The following is a 21,073-nucleotide window of genomic DNA, read 5'->3' on the forward strand; positions in this document are numbered from 1 at the left end:
ATACAGGTCAGCTACACCTGGAGGCCCAAGCTAGATAAGTTATGAAAGTTATATGAAATAGATACTCATAGATATTGAGGTATGATTTATGAAACGTGCAGTATGTTAAAGACCAAAATCGAATCTGTCACAGAAAAATCGCAATATCGGATCAGGTGTGACTGCTGGTCTGGGAAACCTGGTGTACTCGTGTCACTTCTTACCCGGAGAGACACTACACGCATACTTTTGGTCCATGTGCAGTTTGATTTTCTCGTATTTTTTTTCAGAGTAATGTTTAAATTTTATTCCTGCAACTGTCCAATCAGCCAATCATGTAACATCAGGATAAGAAAGTGTTTGATCTGGCATTATTGTTAGTAACAGATGGGCTGTTTCGTGTATTTCTGAAACGGCTGCTCTTCTAGAAAGATCATCCACAACAGTCTCAAGAGTTTTACCTCAGAATAGTGTGGGAATAAAAACATCCACTGACCGGAAGCTCTGTAGGGATAGATGCTTTTCACAACAGTGGAGAACTGAGAAGTATCTCAGAATGCACATTTTCAAACCTTGAGGCAACTTGGCTGTAACATCAGAGGACCACATCGGGTTCTGTTCTTGTCAGCTGAGAACAAGAGATGTGAGGAGGCTACTGTAGACACAGACTCACCCAAACTGGACAGCTGAAGACTGGAAAAACATAATCTGGCCTGAGCGGTCTGGATTTCTGCTAAGGCTGCAGATGGTTGGAGCAGGATTTGGGATCAGCAGCATGAATCCATAGACCCAACCTGCCTGATGTCAACAGTCCTGAGCGGAGGTAGCAGTGTAAAGGGCTGAGACACATTTTGGACCTCTTAATACAGATCATTTAAATATAACAATCCACCAGAGAGTATTGTTACTGAGTCTCACTGTGCACCCCTGTGTGTTCACAATATACCATTAGTAATTGCTACATTCAATATTATAATGCACTATTACACAATATCTTACAATGTACAAACAGCTTTCCTCCATCAGTGCATATGCTGTCACATGCATATTTAGAAAGATAAGGTTGCATTTGCTGTCTTGGCATTATCATAGCTATGCACTATTCTGGTCGAACCTTTTTTTTTTTTGCATGTAAGTTATTCCCAGTTTTTTAACTTTAATTTAAATTTGTCAATTTTTACATCATCCCTCCATCTCCCCTCTGACCCCCATCTCTAACTCCCTGCTGGCTTATTATTTTGCTTACAAACCACTGTTGCAAGAAAATGGCAAGTTACACACTGCGTCTTTTGCAGTTGCAGCATAATATCCTCAAACATAAAGGAAACTTTAAATTATTGATTGATTTAGTGCAAGGTCTTCTCTCAGCTGACTTCGGTTGATGTTGACTCTCTCTGCCTATTCCACACATTTTATTAAGGAACCGTTCATATTCCTGCTGCACTCTGCATCAAATTGATCATATAACATGCTCTTATCAGTTATGCCAAGGCTACTGTAGCTATGGTTCGATTTAAAAAAAAAAAAAAAAATCTATGCCCTCATGTGCATGCATTTTTATGCCTAATTGTGTATGCAATGAATTTGATGTTCCCCTCTATGCTGTTGATGCAATTATCTTGTGACAAAGTATACTTTGAGTACTACTGTTTTCATGGACAGCTGTTGCGCAGTCGTCACTGTCTTAACTGCATGCCATGCCATTGACATGGGAACAAGGCAAATATTGTATAATTCCCGAATTATTGTGCATGTTTTGAGCTGTTTTAAATAATTCCAAGTAGATTTGGATCAGCCTAAAACATTTCACTGTGTCATCAGTTGGAGAGAAAGTGAGATGGAGAGAGAAAAAGAAGGAAAATAAGGGAGGCAGACAGTCTCATGAGGCTTCAACCTCAGCTCTGACACCATGCTCCATCAGGACAGGCTCTCTGACACACTGTGATTGGTGGAGGGCTCTGTGGAGGAGAGGTCAGGTGGGTGGCTGAAGGAGCAGTGGTCTGAGGGATTGAGGTATAGGAGAAGAGTCGGGGGACATGATTGGTGGTTCCTGCCCTCAGGGAGCTGAGCGTTGACCTTGAGGAGAGGAGATAGTGGGTGAGAGCGGTGGTGGAGAAGTCAGGGTGGGTGTGAGGAGGTTCAGGAGCAGGGTTCCAGAGATACGAACTTGAAGACAATGATACAGTATGTGGCTACATCTATACATGGAGAAAAAGAAAACTCTGTCGAAATGTGTTCTTCGTGTGTGTTTCTCAAAAACAAAGAGGCTTAAGAAACTATTTTAAGTTTTATCTGCTTTGACAAAATTACAAATGTAGATCTTTGAATTGAACTTGAATTGTGAAGTCCCCAATGACACATTGATGCACCACATAAAAAAAAAAAAAGACAGAGGAAGGCAGGCTGGGCAGGAAAACACAGCAACGTTGTCAGACTAGAGGCATTTTACAAGGACAAAGCCATCCCCCAAAAAGATTGGAGACAGAAAAGCGGTGATACGTTGTACGTTGAGTATTTTGTCAGCTCTGTAGGTGCTGCTGCAGCCAGTTATATGAAGCTGTAACAGCAGGCTGCACGGTGTAGGGAACTGAGACATGAAATAGATGGAAATTCATGCCTTTTTTGTTTGTGTGGGGAGAGACATAGGCCTAAATGTAGTGTGTGTGTGTGTGTTGTGTGTGTGATGTCTTGGTGTGACACAGGTTCTCATCTTTCTCCTTCACTGCACCCTGACAGCAGTGTCAAACAAGGCCTCATATGATCTGTGTATGTCTTTGAGAATATGTGTGTCTATGTGTCTGGGTTGATAGTGTTTTTATTCTTCTTTCTAACCCCTTTCACCTCGGATCCCTGGGGTGTTCAAGGGGTCTTGCCTAATGGACAGTCTCGCCCCGATAAGCTGGCCTTTTGCTCGGGCACTGAGCTGGGCGCCTAACTAGGGCCCTTTGTTGCTCATGGGTCCTGATTGTGCTGACCTCTGGGCTCGCTTCCTGGGAGAAGAAGGGTGGTGGAGACGGGAGAGAAGAGCAGCGTTTTTACGCCCCGTTGCTCACATCTCTCCAGTATCACCCAGTGACTGGTGAAAAGGAAGCAGTGGTGTGTTTTGGCAGTGGAGTAAAGGGCTGTTGGCTGCCTGTCTTTCACAAGCTGCAGGTGGACTATAGAGGATTCAGGCTACAGTTGTAACCATCCTACAAGCTTCTCTTCATATAAGATAATTGCACTTTTGGCTCATCTGCAAATATTCAAAGCAGTGGTCTTAACAGTATATTTATGCTAGTTCCTCCCAGGTTAGTGTGTAATCAGTAATGTAGTAAAACTACTGTGTAATCCTTACTTACCGTAACTCCTAGACTGTTTATGATATCTAGAAAATTCAAAAACTATGGACTGGCGATCTGTCCAGAGTGTGTCCCTGTCTTTTGACCTATGTTAGCTGAGGTTGGCACAACAGCCCCTGTAACCTTCATGTGGAGGATAAAGCGGTAGAAGATGGATGGATGGATGGATGATACCAGAAAGCAGAGAAATAGAGCTTTGTGCCCATATACTTGTCATTACGGTACCCCTCAGGACCTCCGCTGAACGACCGTCCAATCACAGACGAGATTCACCAGTGCGTCACACGTTTCTGACGTCAGCTTCTGAGTACTGCAATTCCTAAACGGTTTAATTACTGCAAGATATTGAAAGTGAAAGTTATTTTTTGGTAAAAGGAGCAGAAGCACTCACTCATTTAACTTCTTCTTCTTTTTTTTTTTACAATTCTTCAGCCATAACATCAAAATAAATCCAAGCGGCCTGAATATCATGATGGTCATGAGAGAATTAACTGTTGGCCATTCAGCAGGTTAAAGCTTTCAAATTGAAACCCCAAAAGGACTGACTAATATAGATTTCTATTTGAATGATCTGATATCAGGTCATGAGGTTTGACTGACTGTAATGTATACCTTTCTCATTAGTTGTCAAGCTCTCTCTGCATAGTGAATCTTAAAACATGACAGAACCACAACAAGCTCCTTCACTGAACGCACAAATATAATGACATGTGTCCCTAACTGAATTTCACATTTAATTTGAAATGTAATCGAATCAAGACCTTGTGAATCAGAGTTGAAGGGAATTGTATGGAAATCAATAGACATACCAAGCCCCATACTTTATTGTTATTCAGGCTTTATTCAAAGCTGTTGTGTCATGATTGAAACATTTCTTTTGAATCTGGCCGCTTAAGGGAAATGAGATGTTGTAAGAGGGAACAGGGACATGTGGTGAAACATGGTTCTTCTTGGGAGGGTTTAACATATGCATAGTAGACTAGTGTGATGCTCCAGCGTATGTATACATATGCTCCAAAATGTACATAAAGTATATATGCAATGTTTAGAATAATGGCAAATGCTTTCAGTATTATGACTGCAGTCATAGAGGAAGAAAGACTGCATCTGCACTTGGAAACAGGTTGTCCCTGTCAGCCAGGAAGCTCATATTTACGGTATCTGATGCCAGACTTGCAGCACACACTGCTTTTGCCAACAGAGCTATCACACATATAACGATGTGGCTTAATTGGCATTCATTTTTCCTTAACTACCGCATGCATGGCACAACCAGCAGCCACCCGCCGGAGACGGAGATGGAAGCAATGGCACAACAAATTGGTAGAGAAGGCTGGTGGTTAGGAGGGGCAGGAGAAGAAGGAAGAGAAGGGCACTGTGATGACCTGACCCTCTCTGCCAGATTCCATGTACATCTGTCAATGAGACGTCCACTGCCAAATGTTTAGGAGCCAGTGTTGCTCTCTCCTGCTGAGCTTCAATGTATACAGCATTTGCGTGCATGTGTATGTGTGTGGGTGAGAGTGCATGTGTGTGTGCATGTGTTTGTGTGTGATGCCATGTGTTGGAGGCAGGTTCATACAGTCCAGCTAAGCCCAGTGGGAGCTGAAAGCTTAAAGAAGGAATCCCCCCCCCCCACGGCTGCTTAGTAACGTCCACGTGCGTGCATGTCCACACACACACACACACACACACACACACACACACACACGCACACACGCACACACACACACATTCTCTCTTTTTCTGTCTTTCTCTCTTTGTCTCTCGCTCACTATCCCTCTCCTCCTGGCACTTCATTAATGAAGCCCATGCTTGTATGTTTGGGGCATATGCAGCTCTTTTGGCCCAGCACTACAAGTGTGTGTCTCTGTGTGTGTCTCTGTGTGTGTGTGTGTGTTAGGGAGTGAGACATATCCTCCTATCACATGGTAATATATTCAGTGGAAGATCTCGGCAGAAGCATAATACTGCCGCTCTCCCCTGTCTGAGCCCATCTGTGATATGTAGAGAGGACATCAGCAGGACAGGCACTGGAATAATGCACACTGTTATTGTTGACGCCACATACTTATTCTCCAAGCAATATGCCCCCTCACCCCATAACATAAATACATCCTTGTGGAAAAGCTGAAAATAAATGAGTGCAGCACAATGGACGACATGTGTACCACCCCAACGGAATGTTGTACTGGAGGTGACTCATTAGCAGCTGATAGATGGGGAATGGATTTGGCACTGGACATTGAATTATTGAATTCATTCTACATGTGTTAGCATTTTAGACTAAAGCGGTAGAAAAGAACTGTGATAACGCCCCCCCCCCCCCCCCACACACACACACCCTCCTTGCATCCCCCCAGCATGTAAAACTTCATTGGCAGCTAGTTTCCTTGTGACATTTTCATTGTGGAGGTGGGAATAAAGTGCTGAAGTGAAAATTCGTCCAGTTGAGTGTTTCACATGAGTCTGATATGGTCCTTCATTCATTTGTCCTTGCTTCTGGCATCTGTGATGTCCTCGAGGGTCCTGAAGTACAGATTTGACAATGACAACTATTACCAGCAAACATGTTTTGTTTCCTTCTTTCTAGATAAGTGACACATACACATATGAATATACCTGTCAGGTGTTGTCATGAGCCTGAAGAGGCCAGAAGATTAGTCTGCCACCTTCAGCCCCTGGTGAAGAAGGGCTCTGGTAACATGGGACTGTTGACAACCAAAATAACCTCCCCACTTGAGACACGCTGCATCAGAAGGGTCACTGGAAACAGAAACTTGTGCAGCAGGTTTAAAAAAAAAAAAAAAAATATCCAGAAAGACAAAACTCCTTGTTCTCCCATCTCCCTCTCCTATCAGCCTGGGCAGAGTGAGCAAGAATGTGAAAATGTAACGCCCCCGTGTCAATTTGAAAGTGCACCGCATCCGCTCATATGCCCCTCCACCTCTCCCCGTCACCCCCCACCACCCCCCACCCCATCTTCCCACTCTCAAGCAGCTCTGTTGCTTTGGTCCAGCTCTGAAGGCCGTTCTTATTACTGGCACAGAGCGCAGGTCAGAATGGCAAGCCGGCAGCATACTATTAAAGCCTAATGAAAGGAATCTCTGCAGGGTCTGAGGTCTGCAGTGGCCAGAGGAGGCTGTTCCTCTGCCCATTGTTCTTTTCCCTCTCTCAACATTATATTCTGTAGTTTTTTTTAAAACCCGTCTCTAAATCTGGCTTCTCTTTCCCCCCGTTTCTATCTGTCACTCTCTTTGTCTTTTCACTCATTTTCATGTCTTTTTCCTTTGTCTTAGTCTCGCTTATGCTGCATCTGCCTCCTTGCATCAGATGGTGTAGTCACTCCTTTACATTTGTTGAGCTGCCTGTAAAATGGAGCTTATGTGCTCATGAATACTGGAAGTTGTATATGATTTTTTCAGCAAGGCTTTTGTTACTAATGCATAGTGTGGGTTTTCAGATGTGTCAATCATGGTATTAATGTAGGTATCACTTTGATACTACTTGAAAAATTGGAACAGATCCCCACCACAGAGTTGCCTTTTTATATATCCTCAACAGGAAGGAGCTTTGGGTCAACTGCAAAAGTGGGATCTCAGACACTTTCCAAATCCTGGTTCACCCTCTCTAGATTGTGTGAGACTCATACCTTTTATATGGTCAAATCGTTTTTATAATTTCTGCATTTATTTTATAGGCTAGAAAATATTGATTTTGTTCAGGAAGATGTAGTGGGATGTGAACAGTATTGGGAGCAGAAGAACTTGATATAGACTGTTTGATACTTGTGAAGTGCTGGATTAATATGCCATAGTCCGTAACATGACAGGAGATTAATCTCTTGTGTCCTCTGTCGATATGAATTGATTAATTGAATGTATGATGGGGTATTAGAGAAAGCTCCAAAAAAAGAGAAGATACATTTGAGTTGGTGTCCTGTTTTGTTTGCCTCAGAGGAACAAACTTGCTCATTCAGCAATAGTACATTTATATTATGATTCATGCGGTTACAGATTTTTATAAAGGAACTGACGATTTAGTTTCATTTTTCACTTCAGGTTCAGGTCCAGGTTTATTGTATTTACCACACATGTTCAACATTTAGGGGAAACAAACTAGCAGCCTTATGTGTGGACCTTAATTCAACATACGTCAAACTTAATGTGAAAAGTGAGCATGTATTTAAAATCCATATTCAGAACTTGGATATAAACTTGGCCGTGTGTATTCTCTCCTCTTGATGTTTGAAAAACAGTCAGTGTGCTGTTTCTTGATCGCAGATTGCAATGTACAGCTGTTGTTGGTATTAGATTGTGACAGTGACGAGAACGGCAGTGCAGCCATATTTTAATGTATATAAAAACACCTTCTATCCCTCCTCTTTTCCCCATCTTTGTCTTTCTTTTTCCATCCCTCAGTTTTTCTCACTCGTGTTTGTGTGTGTGTGTGTGAGTCTTTCAGTCTCTTTCTGTGTCTTTCTCGTCAGCTCACTGCAAGTATCACTTCTATTGACCTTTCGGTATCTGGTGCAGTTTGGAGATGACGGAAGAAAGAGGAAGTTGTTGTTTACAGTATGTGAGATCACAGACTAACTCGGCTCCCTTTTTTCCCTGTAAGATAACGGTTCATAAGATGAGTTACATGGTCCTAAAAATTTAAATGTCCTATTTTATGTATTTATCAGTTTTGAGCTTGGTTTTTATTCCACCAGTCGATCCAATCAAGGATTCCTGCCATTATACATTTTTATTCTGCATTATTTATTTTTGTTCCCCTCTCTCGCTGTAAAACCCAGGCTCAGCTGTCCTTGTGCCTTTACACACTGCAAATGAATGCATATCCATGCAAATTCTTAAAAAAAAGAAAGACTGAGAATTTGAATATTTTGCTTAAAGCTGCACCCAGGTCGACCCTGCCATTCGGCATTTGAAAGCAGTGTGTCTGTTTGAATACTGAGGATCTCTCTTTGTCATGTTAGCCAGAGGGGCTGGGTGAGCGAACCAGCACCGGCAGGATGGGCAGAGATCGGCTGGGTAGCTGCACACAGACAGACTAATTGGGAAAAGGGGGGCGTAAGGGGGGACGAGGGGTGTCGGTAAGGGTGAGGAAAAGGTGGGGTATGCAGGAAGGGGGGGATCTAGGATGACGACAGGGGGGTTTAGGAGGGAGGTGAAAGAGGACAGAGACTGGGGGGATAGAGAGAACGAGAGAGAAGGAAAGGAAGAGGGGAGGTGATGAAGAGGGCACGGGTGCGTGTGGGAGAAAGAGGTGAAGAAAGGGTGAGTTGAGACACTGTGGTTTCCAGTGCTGATGTGTTGATAGCCCTGCTGAATATGTCATTATACTGTTGAAGCAATGGCTGGATACCCAGGGTCCCTGGACTGCTGCAAACCACTCCATCCATACTGTAGTTAACTCGTGTATATATACTATATAGTTCTGCACATACCAGAGAGTTCTCAAACAGGAAGTAGAACCTCAAAGGATTGAAGCGTACCTGTGAATCCGCTAGCGCAGGTGTCATTTGAAGAATCACCCTGTGCACAATTATAAAATTGTTACACCGTGGTGTTGCGATTATGTAGGATCACAAGTTCACAAGTTCTTTATTTATTTATTTATTTAGCAAATTCTTATTGAACAGTTTTAAGCAAGAACCAACCTGGCTGTTTCAAAAATTGTAATAAGGTTTATGGCTTTTTTGCAATATTATGGCAGTTCTTAAGTGTTAAGTAGTGTGCTGAAGTCAAAAGTGAAGATGCAGTGTGTATGAATTAGTGACATCTAATGATGAGACTACACTCTTAGAAATAAGGGTTCCAAAAGGGTTGTTCTACAAGGGCTTAGGTTCTACCTGGAACCTTTGCTTCTGAGGCTGGCTTTACAGGGCAACGCTCCCGGGTGAAACCGACAAAATATTTTATTTTGACGGCGACGGCGTTTTTGGGGCTTTAAAACGCAAAAAAATGAAGCCACCCTCCAGAGTGGAAATCATAAAAACGCTCCGCTGTCGCGTTCCCGTCTAAAGGGTTGAAAACGCAAAAGTGTTCTCTGAGCTGCTCACGCTGGCTATCCCTCCTGTACGTGTTGACGTCAGATCCATGTGCAGTACAGCCAAACAACAACAAACATGTCGGATTAGATCCATCAGTCGGACATGCAAGTTGCCTTAGCTGCTCTGATACCTGATCCAGGAGTCATTTCAGCAATTACTCCGAGTTAATGTTTTGGTTTTCAACTGCGGGCTACTCAGCGCTACTAGACAGAAGTAAAAGGACGTTTCAGCGCATGCGCACGCTCCTGGTGTTGTAGTATGACAGTGCTTCACGGTGCCACCTAGCCACCTGGAATGCATACTACATCAAATTTCCCACACTTTTGCGTCACCGTGTGCATGCAGATTTCCACCCAAAGACGCTCGTCTAAAGGCAAAATAAAAAGTGGGAACGCAACGCCACTTTTGCGGTTTGTGTTCAGATCGTTGCCGTGTAAAGCCAGCCTGAAAAACCCCTTTTCAAGGCTAACACTAATGGTTGTTAGCCCTACTAACCCTACTCGATGTGATTAATCGATAATCAAAATAGTTGCTGATTCATTTAGCAGTCGAGTAATAATCGAGTTGATTAATAATCCATGAATCATTGCAGCCCAAGATTCTGTAGGGATGATGAATTGTGGTATTCATGGAACTTATCATGGAAAATCACTTTGACCATGTGGTGTCCTTCTTGTTAACTTCTTGCAGCTGGTGACTCATGTGACAACATACTGGAACTGAATATTTGACCAAAGTTATGATGTTAAGAGCAGACTTACAGGGACCTGAGCTGATGGTTCTAATTATTATGAACGGTGTATCTCAAAGATGCACAAAGGTCATGTAATAGTCTGGCTCCACAGTATATTTGGTGCCATGATAATGCTGTCACTGTACAGACAGTAAGTTAAACTGTTTACATTTCTCTCTCGTGAGAACAAAATACCTCTTTTGATGCCTGTGTTCTTTGATGAGTTTTCTACATAAGCAGATCTTGTGCGATCTGCTGCTCCAGAGCTGAGTGAAGCCTCATCGCTAAATTGTCTTGTAGAAGCGACAGCGTGATTCAGTGCTCTTTTAGATATTAAAATGTGTTTTACTACATTGCTGGCTTTAATTGTTACCCATTAATTTCCATGTGGTATAAGAAATACTTGCATAGACTTCACTTGGGTTAGGTAATTCATCTCAGTGAACATCTTGTGTGCATTATTCTGAACTGTGTTATTCTGTGTGGTAATGCAGTGCAGGCCTTTCAAATCAGTCTGCACTTAGAATTGCATTACCAGGAAATAATAAATTAACTCTGGCAAAAAAATAAAAGCAGACACAACGTACACTGTGATGGATTAGACCGGGGAAAAACACATTCAGAAATCTAACAGCTGACCATGTGAATTGTAGTAATTGGCTAACGCATGCAAAAACACTGGTAACCATGCCTTTAAAATCTGCTTCTAATATTGGTGTACCAGTGGTACATTCACAGATTTGCCCAACACCAGCTCCATTCCTCCTAAAACTACATCCTGTGTAAAGGGCTCTGGGGGCCAAGCTGCACTGAACTAGGTTGAGTTACACTGGGGTAGCAAGCGAGATTGATCTGGCTGCAGTATCCAGGGGAATATAAAGCAGGGCAGGGGCTTAAAGTCTGAGTCCCCCCAGGGAAGAATCCTCACTGCATGGGGAGAGGGGCATGAACCGAGCTGCTTTTCTCCCTCCTCTTCCTTCCTCCCTTCCTCTGCTGTCCTGTCCATCTACAGAATATCTTCTCCATCTCTCCCTTCCTTGTGACATTCACTCTTGTCAGTCTTTCTGTCTGCCCCCATCTTTCTCCTCTCGCCTCATCTTTTTTCCCGCCTCGTATTTTATTACTTACTACCCTTTTACACCATCCTTTTTTTCTTCACATTTTCCTCTATAGCATTCATGTCTGTCTCCTCTACTTGTGCAAGCATATGGTAAAGTGAATATTGCTCATGAAGTTCACACCCAAAATGAAACACCATGGCTGCTAGTGTGTGTATAGTATTTAATCCGGTCTATTAGGGAGGCTTTTTAAAAAAAAATTTTTTAATAGCTTAACATCATTCTGCCCACTTGCTATGATCTTAGTAAGGGAGCTGGTTTTCCCCTTTACAGTGATGGTAAGTGGCCAAGAGGGGAGGTGCATGTGTATGTGTGTAAGTGACAGTCAAGCTGAGCCCACACAGTATGATCTGTCACGTGTCAAATCCCCCAGGTGCCTGCTGTATGCCTCAACCATATATAGTACCTTAACCTGCTACCATCACTTGGAAAAAAGAATCGAGGGAAAGCGGGAATAAAAGTGGAAGTTTAGGCTCTTTTTTTTTTTTCTTTTTTTTTTTCCAGTAGAAACTAAGGCAAGCGTGTGTGTGTGTCGCCCCATGCAGCAAAGTTATTTGCTCGTCCCTGCTGTATCGTGCTAATCTGCTGGGGTATGGTGCAAAGCTTGGCGGTGCTGCTGTGTGCTGTTGTAGTGTTGTGGTGCAGTGATAGCAGGATCGTCCGCTGGGGGAACCCAGAGCATTCTGTCTCACTGAGTGATACCCCTGTCTCCACTCACGATAAACAACACACACACACACAATCATAGTCACACATACACCAGTGTCTGCCAAGCCCTGCCGAGCAGCAGATTCCTCCCTCACCCCCTACTCCTCCACACAAAGCTGCAAATACATTAACTGCCTTTTTTTCTCCCTTTTGTCTTGAGCAAATGGCAAGTATGGTGGGTACGTGTGTGTGTGTGTGTTTGTGTATGCATGTGTGGGTCCTCCTTACTGTACTAAGCAACTGTGGAAAACTCCCCCTTTATGCCATTCTAGTTTAGACGTCCCTACGGTATGGCCCAGTCATGGAGAGCTAGGGAAGCAGAAACAGCTTCAGATGTGTAAGAATACCAGCAAAGGCTCATTTGTACTCGGTGTTGGATACAAATGGAGGCTTCTCCATGTACGCTGCATTTACTGTTTTCCCATACATTTTAATTAAGAAAGAACCATAGGATATAACACTGATAACCTCTTAGAGGTTATGTGATTTGGTCAGATATTTTAACCTCGACAAACATCTGCAGTTTCTGTACATAGTCATTTTAGCTTAAAGCTTAAATGAGCTTTAATGCATGCATTTTGTAGAAAACAGAAAATGGACAGGTGACAAAAAGAAAGAGTTTGAATTGCATATCAGTTACAGTGGTATGCAAAAGTGTGGGCACCCCTGTAAATGTTCATGATTTTCCTTTATAAATCATTGGTTGTTTGGATAAGAAATTTCAGTTAAATATATAGGAGACAAACACAGTGAAATTTGAGAAGTGAAATAAAGTTTATATGATTTACATTAAGTGTGCGACAATTATTTAAGTACAATTAGGCATTTAGCCTTGTCATTTTATTGATTTCAATACCTTTGGCACTAATTATTGGAACTCAAAATTGGTTTGGTCACCTCAGTGACAATGGACCTCCACACACAGGTGAATCCAATCATGAGAAAGGGTATTTAAGGAGGCCATTTGTAAGTATTTCTCCTCTTTGCATCTTCTCTGAAGAGTGGCAACATGGAAGCCTCAAAACAAATCTCAAATGACCTGAAAACAATGATTGTTCATGGTTTAGGGGAAGGTTACAGAAAGTTATCTTAGATATTTAAACTCTCAGTTTCAACTGTGAGGAATTGGAAGACATTTGGAAAAGCCAGCTTCATTTTGGAATAAGGTGCTGTGGACTGATGAAACTAAAATAGAGTTATTTGGGCAAAACAAGGGGCATTATGCATGGAGGAAAAAGAACACAGCATTCCAAGAAAAACACTTACTACCTACAGTAAAATTTGGTGGTGTTCCATCATGCTGTGGGGCTGTGTGACCAGTGCAGGGACTGGGAATCTTGTTAAAGTTGGGGTAACATGGATTCCATTCAATATCAGCAGATTCTGGAGAACAATGTCCAGGAATCAGTGACAAAGCTGAAGTTGTGCCGGGGATGGATATTTCAACAAGACAATGACCCTAAACACTGCTCAAAATCTACTAAGGCATTAATGCAGAGGAACAAATACAATGTTCTAGAATGACCATCTCAGTCCCCAGACCTGAATATTATTGAACATTTGTGGTGTGATTTAAATCAGGTTGTCCATGCTCGGAAACCATCAAACCTGACTGAACTGGAGATGTTTTGTAAAGAAGAATGGTCCAAAATACCTTCTGCCAGAATCCAGACTCTAATTGGAAGCTATAGGAAGTGTTTAGAGGTTGTTATTTCTGTAAAATTTCTGTACAAAATTATTATTTCATGGTGCCTAAACTTATGCTCATGCCTAACTTTGTTTAAATAATTCTTGCACACTTTCTGTAAATCATATAAACATTATTTCACTCCTCAAATATCACTGTGTTTGTCTCCTATATGATATATTTAACCAAAATTTCTTATTCAAACAACCAATGATTTATAAAGGAAAATCATGAAAATTTACAGGGGTGCCCAAACTTTTCTATACCACTGTACAAGTCTAATCTTTGATTTGAACAGAGGAGGAGGAACAGTTGAGGTGAGTTGATTCACCCAAATCATCAAAACACTGCCTATATCAACTGATTTAGTATTTTTTATGTTCTAGAAGGCTCATCTGTGGTCTCTTTAAATATAAAATCTCCTCCTGCCAGAGAGGTTGACCTATACAGTAGCTGTTGACTGACATGTTAGTTGAATGCTACTTTTCAATTATACACTAAATTAAAATGACTTTGGCTGCATGTTTTGTGGTTTGTGTGTGTGACCCTTTAAATGTCCAGTTTAAAGGGTCCAGGATAAAATAATTCTACTTCCTTTTCAATCACCTGATTGTATGAATTGCTTGTCATTTCCTCAGAATGAGCCTTTTATGAGCCAAACTAAATACCGTCCGAGTTTTTATGGTAACTGAAGACTACATTGGTTCTCCAACACAATTATAGAGAAGGTAAGGTGAGGGATATTCAGCTGCAACATGCAACTTCACCTTAAAAATGTTGCGAAATTAACACTTTTTTATGAGCTCTTTCAGCTCTTTCTCTTCAAGTTTGTATCGATTGACTACATTTAATGATTAAATAATCATCAAAGAGGAGTGGTCATCATATATTAATGTTGATAAATATTAGCTGCAGCTACGTTGACATTCATGCCACGTGCTCATAGCCTGGTTCTATAATTTCGCAAATGTGGGAGTCAGTTTTATATGATTATTGATGAATATTTTAAGGTTTAAAAAATATTGGTCTTTGCCTCCTCGGGCAAATTTTGATGGCCATTTTGTCCACATTTATTTCACATTGGACATGAAGCATGGAAATAATTGAATACTGGTCAAAAGCAGATTAGACAATGAATAAAACACATTGTAAGTAGATTAAAGATCTGTCTCACAAGTCATCCAGCTGTCCTCCCGCTCTAATGACTATAGACAGTAGAGTAGATTAAAAATACGTCTAGATTATATATATATAGATTGTATGTTGTCAGTATACTCAAGGCTCTGCATAATGTAAGGTGTTTGAATATATATATGTGTAATATATATATATCCCCACATAGGTATATGTATATGTCTGTCGTTTCTGTGACACTTCATACACACACAAACACATCATTTTCCGTCGGTCCTGTATGAGATCAGAGTCTCTAGAGCCCCGCGACTGTCACTCAAACATGGATACCTGATGTGGGCGGGGCTGTTACAGCTCTGAAATCTGGCAAGTCAAATGTTTTTATTTGTAGGGAAAGCGGGCGCCCGTGTATGTGTGCATGTGCGTGTCTGTTTGGGTTTGTGTGCCATATGCAGTGCGCCAGGGAGGGCTCTCTGGAACATATTGGTGTGCGCACATAGTGGTTAATAATAGTAGCAAACGCATACAGCGATGGCAGCTCTGATGTGTGTGACAGTTTTACAGGCGCACACACTGAGACGGCACACACAGAGAGACACACACACACACACAGTCCCACAGCAGAGACAGACCTCCTCTGCCACCGAGCCCTCCATCTTTGTTGAGGTATCAGTTTTATCACAGATCCTCATAAGTAAAAACATCCACTTCGCTCCCACCCACCCCCACCTCACCTCCACCACCCCTCGCATACACCCCATATGTGGGTACATGCACATCGCAAACGTATAGCCGAGTCAAACCCTGCCTCCAACCCACACACATGCACACACAAACACATGCAAATGTACATGTTTAACCACCGTCTCACATTGAACGCACAAAGTCCTTGAAGAAGGCAGGCACTCACATACTGTACATCACACTTTCAAATACATAAGACACACACACACGCACACATTGTCGTAGCTCATTGTTACAGTCGCTTGCTTGTCTGTTGAGATGATTGTTTTGCTGGGGGTGTCAGCTTTAAGTTTTGATATGGAGGGGCAGGGGAATCGGTGACTGCTCCCCATTGCGAGGTCTTAGCTGTAGTCGACAGCAGCAGACACCCAACCTGTCGTCCGCATCAGTCTCTTGGGGAGAGAGGGAGGGAGGGAGGGAGATAGACAGACAGACAGAGCGACAGTGGAGCATCAGCATCACTCTCAGCTCGGTCATCTCCAGTCAGAGTGAAGAGAGGAGACCTCAGGCTTAGTGGCCAGGCTTGGCAGGCAAATGAAAGAGAAAAGAGGTGGACATCGATAGAGGCCAGGCAGTCCTCTGGATTAGTCTGTGAGTTTGGCACAGTTTGGCAAGGACTGAGAGAGGAAGCAGAAAGACAGACGGGTGAAATGGACCAGGGTCTGGTGCCTGTTATGGGCCAGGTTAGCAGCAAGAGAGTAGTGGAGACAGAGCAACAGACAGACAGACAGACAGACAGGGAGACAGAGCGGAGACCTGGTGCTCAGTGTCTGTGTGGTTGGTCTGGAGTTGCTTACCCATATGGTGCTCCACTCTGTTCCTGCTCCCTGTCTTAATCCATATGCCGCTGGTGGAAATGCCCCCCCCACACACACCCACACCTTGCTTGAAGAGCATGCAGAACCTCACCCTCCCCACTCTCCCCCAACACACAAGGGAGGTGTTGGGAGGTGAAGCCCTGAAGGCTTGCTCCCCCATTCTTACCTCTTAACCCCTCCGAGCTGCTTAGCCCATTGTCACTACAATCTGCCACCGTAGCCTTGGTGTTGTGTGTCCCCTCTCTCTCTTTCTTCCTCTCTCTCTTTCTTCCTCTCTCTCTTTCTTCATCTCTCTCTTTCTTCCTCTCTCTCCCTTCATCTTTTCATCTCCATTTGGCACCCGATAATCGATGAACTTATTAACAGCTAATTATTCAAGCTGTGGATCGAGCATCCCTCCCCATCCTCTGAGAAAAAAAAGGGGAGCCTTCCCACTCTGTTCCACCAAATGAAGTGGTTTATATTGCCCATTCATTTGGATTAAGTGCGTTTAGGCTGCAGTGTTTAGGATGTGAAGCCTTTGTCAGATTCCTATCAGCAGCATTTAACACTAATCCTCATTTTGCTCAGCCAGTTGATAGCAACCACTTAGTGAAAGCTCAAGAGATTTTTTTTTTGTCTTGAAACGCACAGTTATTGTTTATTTTCCTTTTGATACATGTTTCTCTAAAACACTGTATGTGTGTCTCTGTTCTGGTTTCTCAGGAGGTCCTTCAGACGATACCAAAGTTCTGCTTTCCCTTTGACGTGGAAAGGTACGATTCCTCTCCTCCTGTGCTTCCGTGTTTTTTTTTTTTTTTTGAACTACGACTCACTTTTACCACGTTCACACACACGCACTTATGTTCACTCAGCTCTCCTTGCACTGATATTGACTCAAACGATTAAAAAAATAAATAAAAAAAATACACAGACATAATGAACTGTGAAATTATGTCACAGATTCTGCCACCTGACAATTAACTTTCCACCTTTAATGATGAGTTTATTAACCATTGCTAGTGGCTTAACCCCAGCAAAATATCAACAGAAACCTGCATACATTTAAAAAAAAGTTATTCCCATGAGTCTAATGTAAGGACACTGGAACAGGTAATAGTCTTCACTGACCCACTTCTCTTGATATCTTGATATGACATGCACAGTAGTGTGTTCTTCAGTGCATGTGTGTGTAGGGAAAAGTCCCCAGCTCTTATTTTCAGTGTGGAAAATGTCATGTTAAATTCCCACTGCAAAGGAAGGGTGGACTGTGGAGGAGGAGGACTGAACTGCTTTTTTTTTTTTTTTTTTTTTTTTTTTAAACCAAAGCTGAGCTGCTGCCATCTAGTGGTGTAGGGGGTGGTGTTCTTTTAGTTTCTCAGGAATTTACCCTGGGGTCAGAAAATCTCTTTACAGTTTCTCTGAAGCAGCCACACTGGAAATGTTTGACTGAGGATTGAGCACTGGACTGTTTATAAAGTTGCTCTCTGATCTAATGCAGTCAAATTTGTTTCAATTATTGTATTTTTCCAATTTTTTTATTTTGTATATTTTCTCCAGCTGATTGTAATCAGTGGATTATTGAGCCCTGATGTGACATTGTGTGTGTGTGGTTGGTTCCAGGGCTTACCAGAGTCAGGTGGGGCAGAATTTCACCTTTGTGCTGACGGATATCGACGGCAAGCAGAGGTTTGGTTTCTGTCGACTCACCCAAGGTTGCCGCGTCTGCATATGTCTGCTCAGGTAACACACACCCACACACGCACACACTCACACCCACACACATTTTTTTATTTATTTACTCTGTAAAGTGAACACTCTAAGGTACACATAGTCTACTTCTTTCATTATGCTTCATTCAAAATTGCAGTCTTCAACATGTCTTCAACATGTCACACTGTGGGATTTTTTCGTCTTCCATCAATTAAACGAATGCCATTATCGTCCCTTTTTGCACTTCTTACATCAAAACATTTGAAGACAATTTAGTGTATTTTATGTGAAATAAGTCTCACAGTGGCTTTTTATTTTTTAATTGATTTTAATTTATTAATTAATCTCAAACATTTAAACGAAGACAAACAGATAAGGATTTACACAGAGAAAACCGATATAAAACTTTGTTTTAGAGGAGGAGGATTGAGCAAGATGCCTATCACATCCTGCCCCTTCATTAGTGATGACTAATTAAATTATATATAGCTAAATGAAAATTATGTGAATAAAAACAAAACAAAGTAAGCCATTTTGTTGAATTCGTCTTTCAAATACTTAAAGTTTGGCCTGTTTTGCCCTTTTCAAATTATCGATGGCTCACTGTCACAACCTTGTCCTTCTTGTGCATTCATTTCTCATGATGAAAAAAAAATATATATTTTACTCGTTCTTAGAAATGAATACAAATTTTTAAGACAACATTTCCATTCATTCTCACACTGCGCACACTGAGCAGCACTATGCTAGAATAACAAATTTATATTCTCATCTGCCCACACAAATATGTTAGTGATGTGCCTATAATTATCCAAAAGTTTAGCAGTTTTTGATATTTCATAGGTGCATTTACCATATCACAGGGTACATAATTGAAGACACCACACCTAGGAAATGAAATTTCCTGCACATAATTTATCTCCAACGAGGGCTATACTTGTCATTTGATTACCATGTAAGTGCATGTTGACTCAATGTTTTCACACAGGTTATTACCTTGCCATTGCAGAGCAGGAGCACTCTCGTGTTAATCTTTGTGTACAGGCCTTTTCACTGTGGAATAAAGCAGAAAATACTAAATAAATCCACTTTTAATTACTGTATTAAGCAGTTCAACAAACACCTGGAAAAGGAGCACAAAGCCTTTTCTTTATCTCGGTGTAAAGCAGCAGCACTCTGGTAAATGCTGCTGTTTCTTGTGTGTGTGTGTGTATGTGTGTGTGTGTGGGGCTGTTGATGGACAGTCGTGGTTTTGTCGCTGCCCTGATGAGCTGCTGTGAAGAACGGTGTCCCTCCTCCCCACACCACCCACCCTTCCCGGCCAGCTTCCGTGGCCTTTGTGTTTCTTTTCTCTCTCTCTCCCTCTCTCCGTCTCTCTCTTTCTCCCTCTCTCTTTTCTCCTCGTTATTCGGCTACTGCCTCAGTGCGACAGCAAAGACGCTTGGCCCATAATTATGCATGAAGCTTCGCTGCCAATTAGCAGAGGCTCCCCTGTCCCTCTCGCTGAGTTAGACATGCTAATTCATTTGACATATGATGTATAAAATTCATTATGCATTCTGAGTAGTTTGCATGACTTGCTTCATTTATAATAAAATAATGTATAGAAAGTTTTTTTTTTTTTTTCATTTAAAATTGTTTGCCTGCTCCCTTGATGCATTCTCCTTTCTGTCTTTTTTTTTTTTTTCTTTTTTAACCCTGATCTTTTTCATTCTCCTATCTTAAAAAGCCCCACTGTGTCTTAAAAAGATACATAAAAATAGTCCAAAGCACAGAAACAGTTTACATATCTCACTGGAGATATGTGAGAAATGTGTAAATGAAGTCGTCATGTTCAAGGCCGTTGGTCAAAAGTTTATTATATTTTAAGCTCCCTCCATTCCAGCATATCAGTCAGAGAAGCCAGTATTAAAGAAATTATAAATAATTGCTTCCGTTAAAAAAATTAAACCGCAGAGGGATGAGAGAATACATATTATGTTAGTTGTTTATCTAATGAAATTATCAGTCAAATTTGTCTGGTGAAAATGTAAAGCACAAAGGCCCAGACTCAATATTCATTTTAATCTACCATTTCCCCTGTTTTTGAAACAAAAGTAATTACAACTGTCTGCATCTGTGTGATTGTTGAAGTGCTGGGACCATAAAATTGTCACCTCTCCTTACGGGAGGAAGTGCCTTAATGAGTAGGACAGTTTTATGTGTACAGCTCTTTATAGTCTCGTTGCTAAAGCCATAGCCAAAACATCCAAGGAAATAAAAACACACATATGGAGAAAAATAATAATGACAGCTTTCTTATTTTATGCTGTTTCTCCTCTGTCCGTCTCTCTTTCTTCATCTTTCACATTGTGAAGGATTTTCTGTTATGAGAGATTCAGAGATGAAAATAAACCGGTTTGGTTTAATGGCTGAGTTTTTAAAGAGTGTGTTGCTCTGGTTAGTTTGCACTTATTGGGCTGCCAGATGACTCTTTCTTCCCCCCGTACTTAACCTTTGACCGGAGAAGGTAAAATTTGTAATGAAATCTTCCACTGAGCCGTCTACAAAGTGGGAAATGACTTAAGATTACAGGTGACTGGGCATCAAGGGAAATTTAAGACGCCTCTGAGGAACATGAATGAGTGTCATACTTAACACTGAACAAGTAGTGAAATGACTGCTCGAGTGTGAGGGCTTCATCAAATAAAGGAGTATTAAGATGTATGGTGTCCACAGTATTTGGAGATTTAATGGATTGTTTTATTTCACTGTAGATTTTCAGAATTACTCCACAGTATATGCCTGAGCTTCATTTGTGTTGGTCTGTGCTCCTATACATCCCAGTGATTATGGATTAGTAATGTCCTCTGTTGGATATTTCTGTCCTGTTAGATGCTGTGTGTGGGCAGCAGATTAGCTGGTTCATTCCTTGAATACATGGCACTTTGAGGAGACGTGTTTAAAATGGCAGGAGAGATTGCGGGGCCCCCACGCACCGAGCACACCAGTGATGGATGCTCTCCTCTCTATCGGAGGATTTGCGAAGCACAAACAGATCTGAGCAATGAACTGTGACGAG

At 41.8% G+C, this 21,073-nt stretch overlaps 1 protein-coding gene across 1 annotated transcript in view; it reads left to right on the forward strand.

The window, feature by feature from the left end:
- dennd1b (DENN/MADD domain containing 1B) overlaps positions 1–21,073 on the forward strand; it is a 100,631-nt gene that overhangs the window by 26,056 nt on the left and 53,502 nt on the right. The window contains exons 4-5 of the mRNA XM_083887520.1: positions 17,026–17,075; positions 17,923–18,042. Of these exons, the coding sequence (XP_083743646.1) occupies positions 17,026–17,075; positions 17,923–18,042 (170 nt within the window). The remainder of the gene's footprint in view (positions 1–17,025; positions 17,076–17,922; positions 18,043–21,073) is intronic.

The sequence above is a fragment of the Microchirus variegatus genome (genome assembly GCF_963457635.1).
Source record: "Microchirus variegatus genome assembly, chromosome: 4".
Classification (NCBI taxonomy): Eukaryota; Metazoa; Chordata; class Actinopteri; order Pleuronectiformes; family Soleidae; genus Microchirus; species Microchirus variegatus.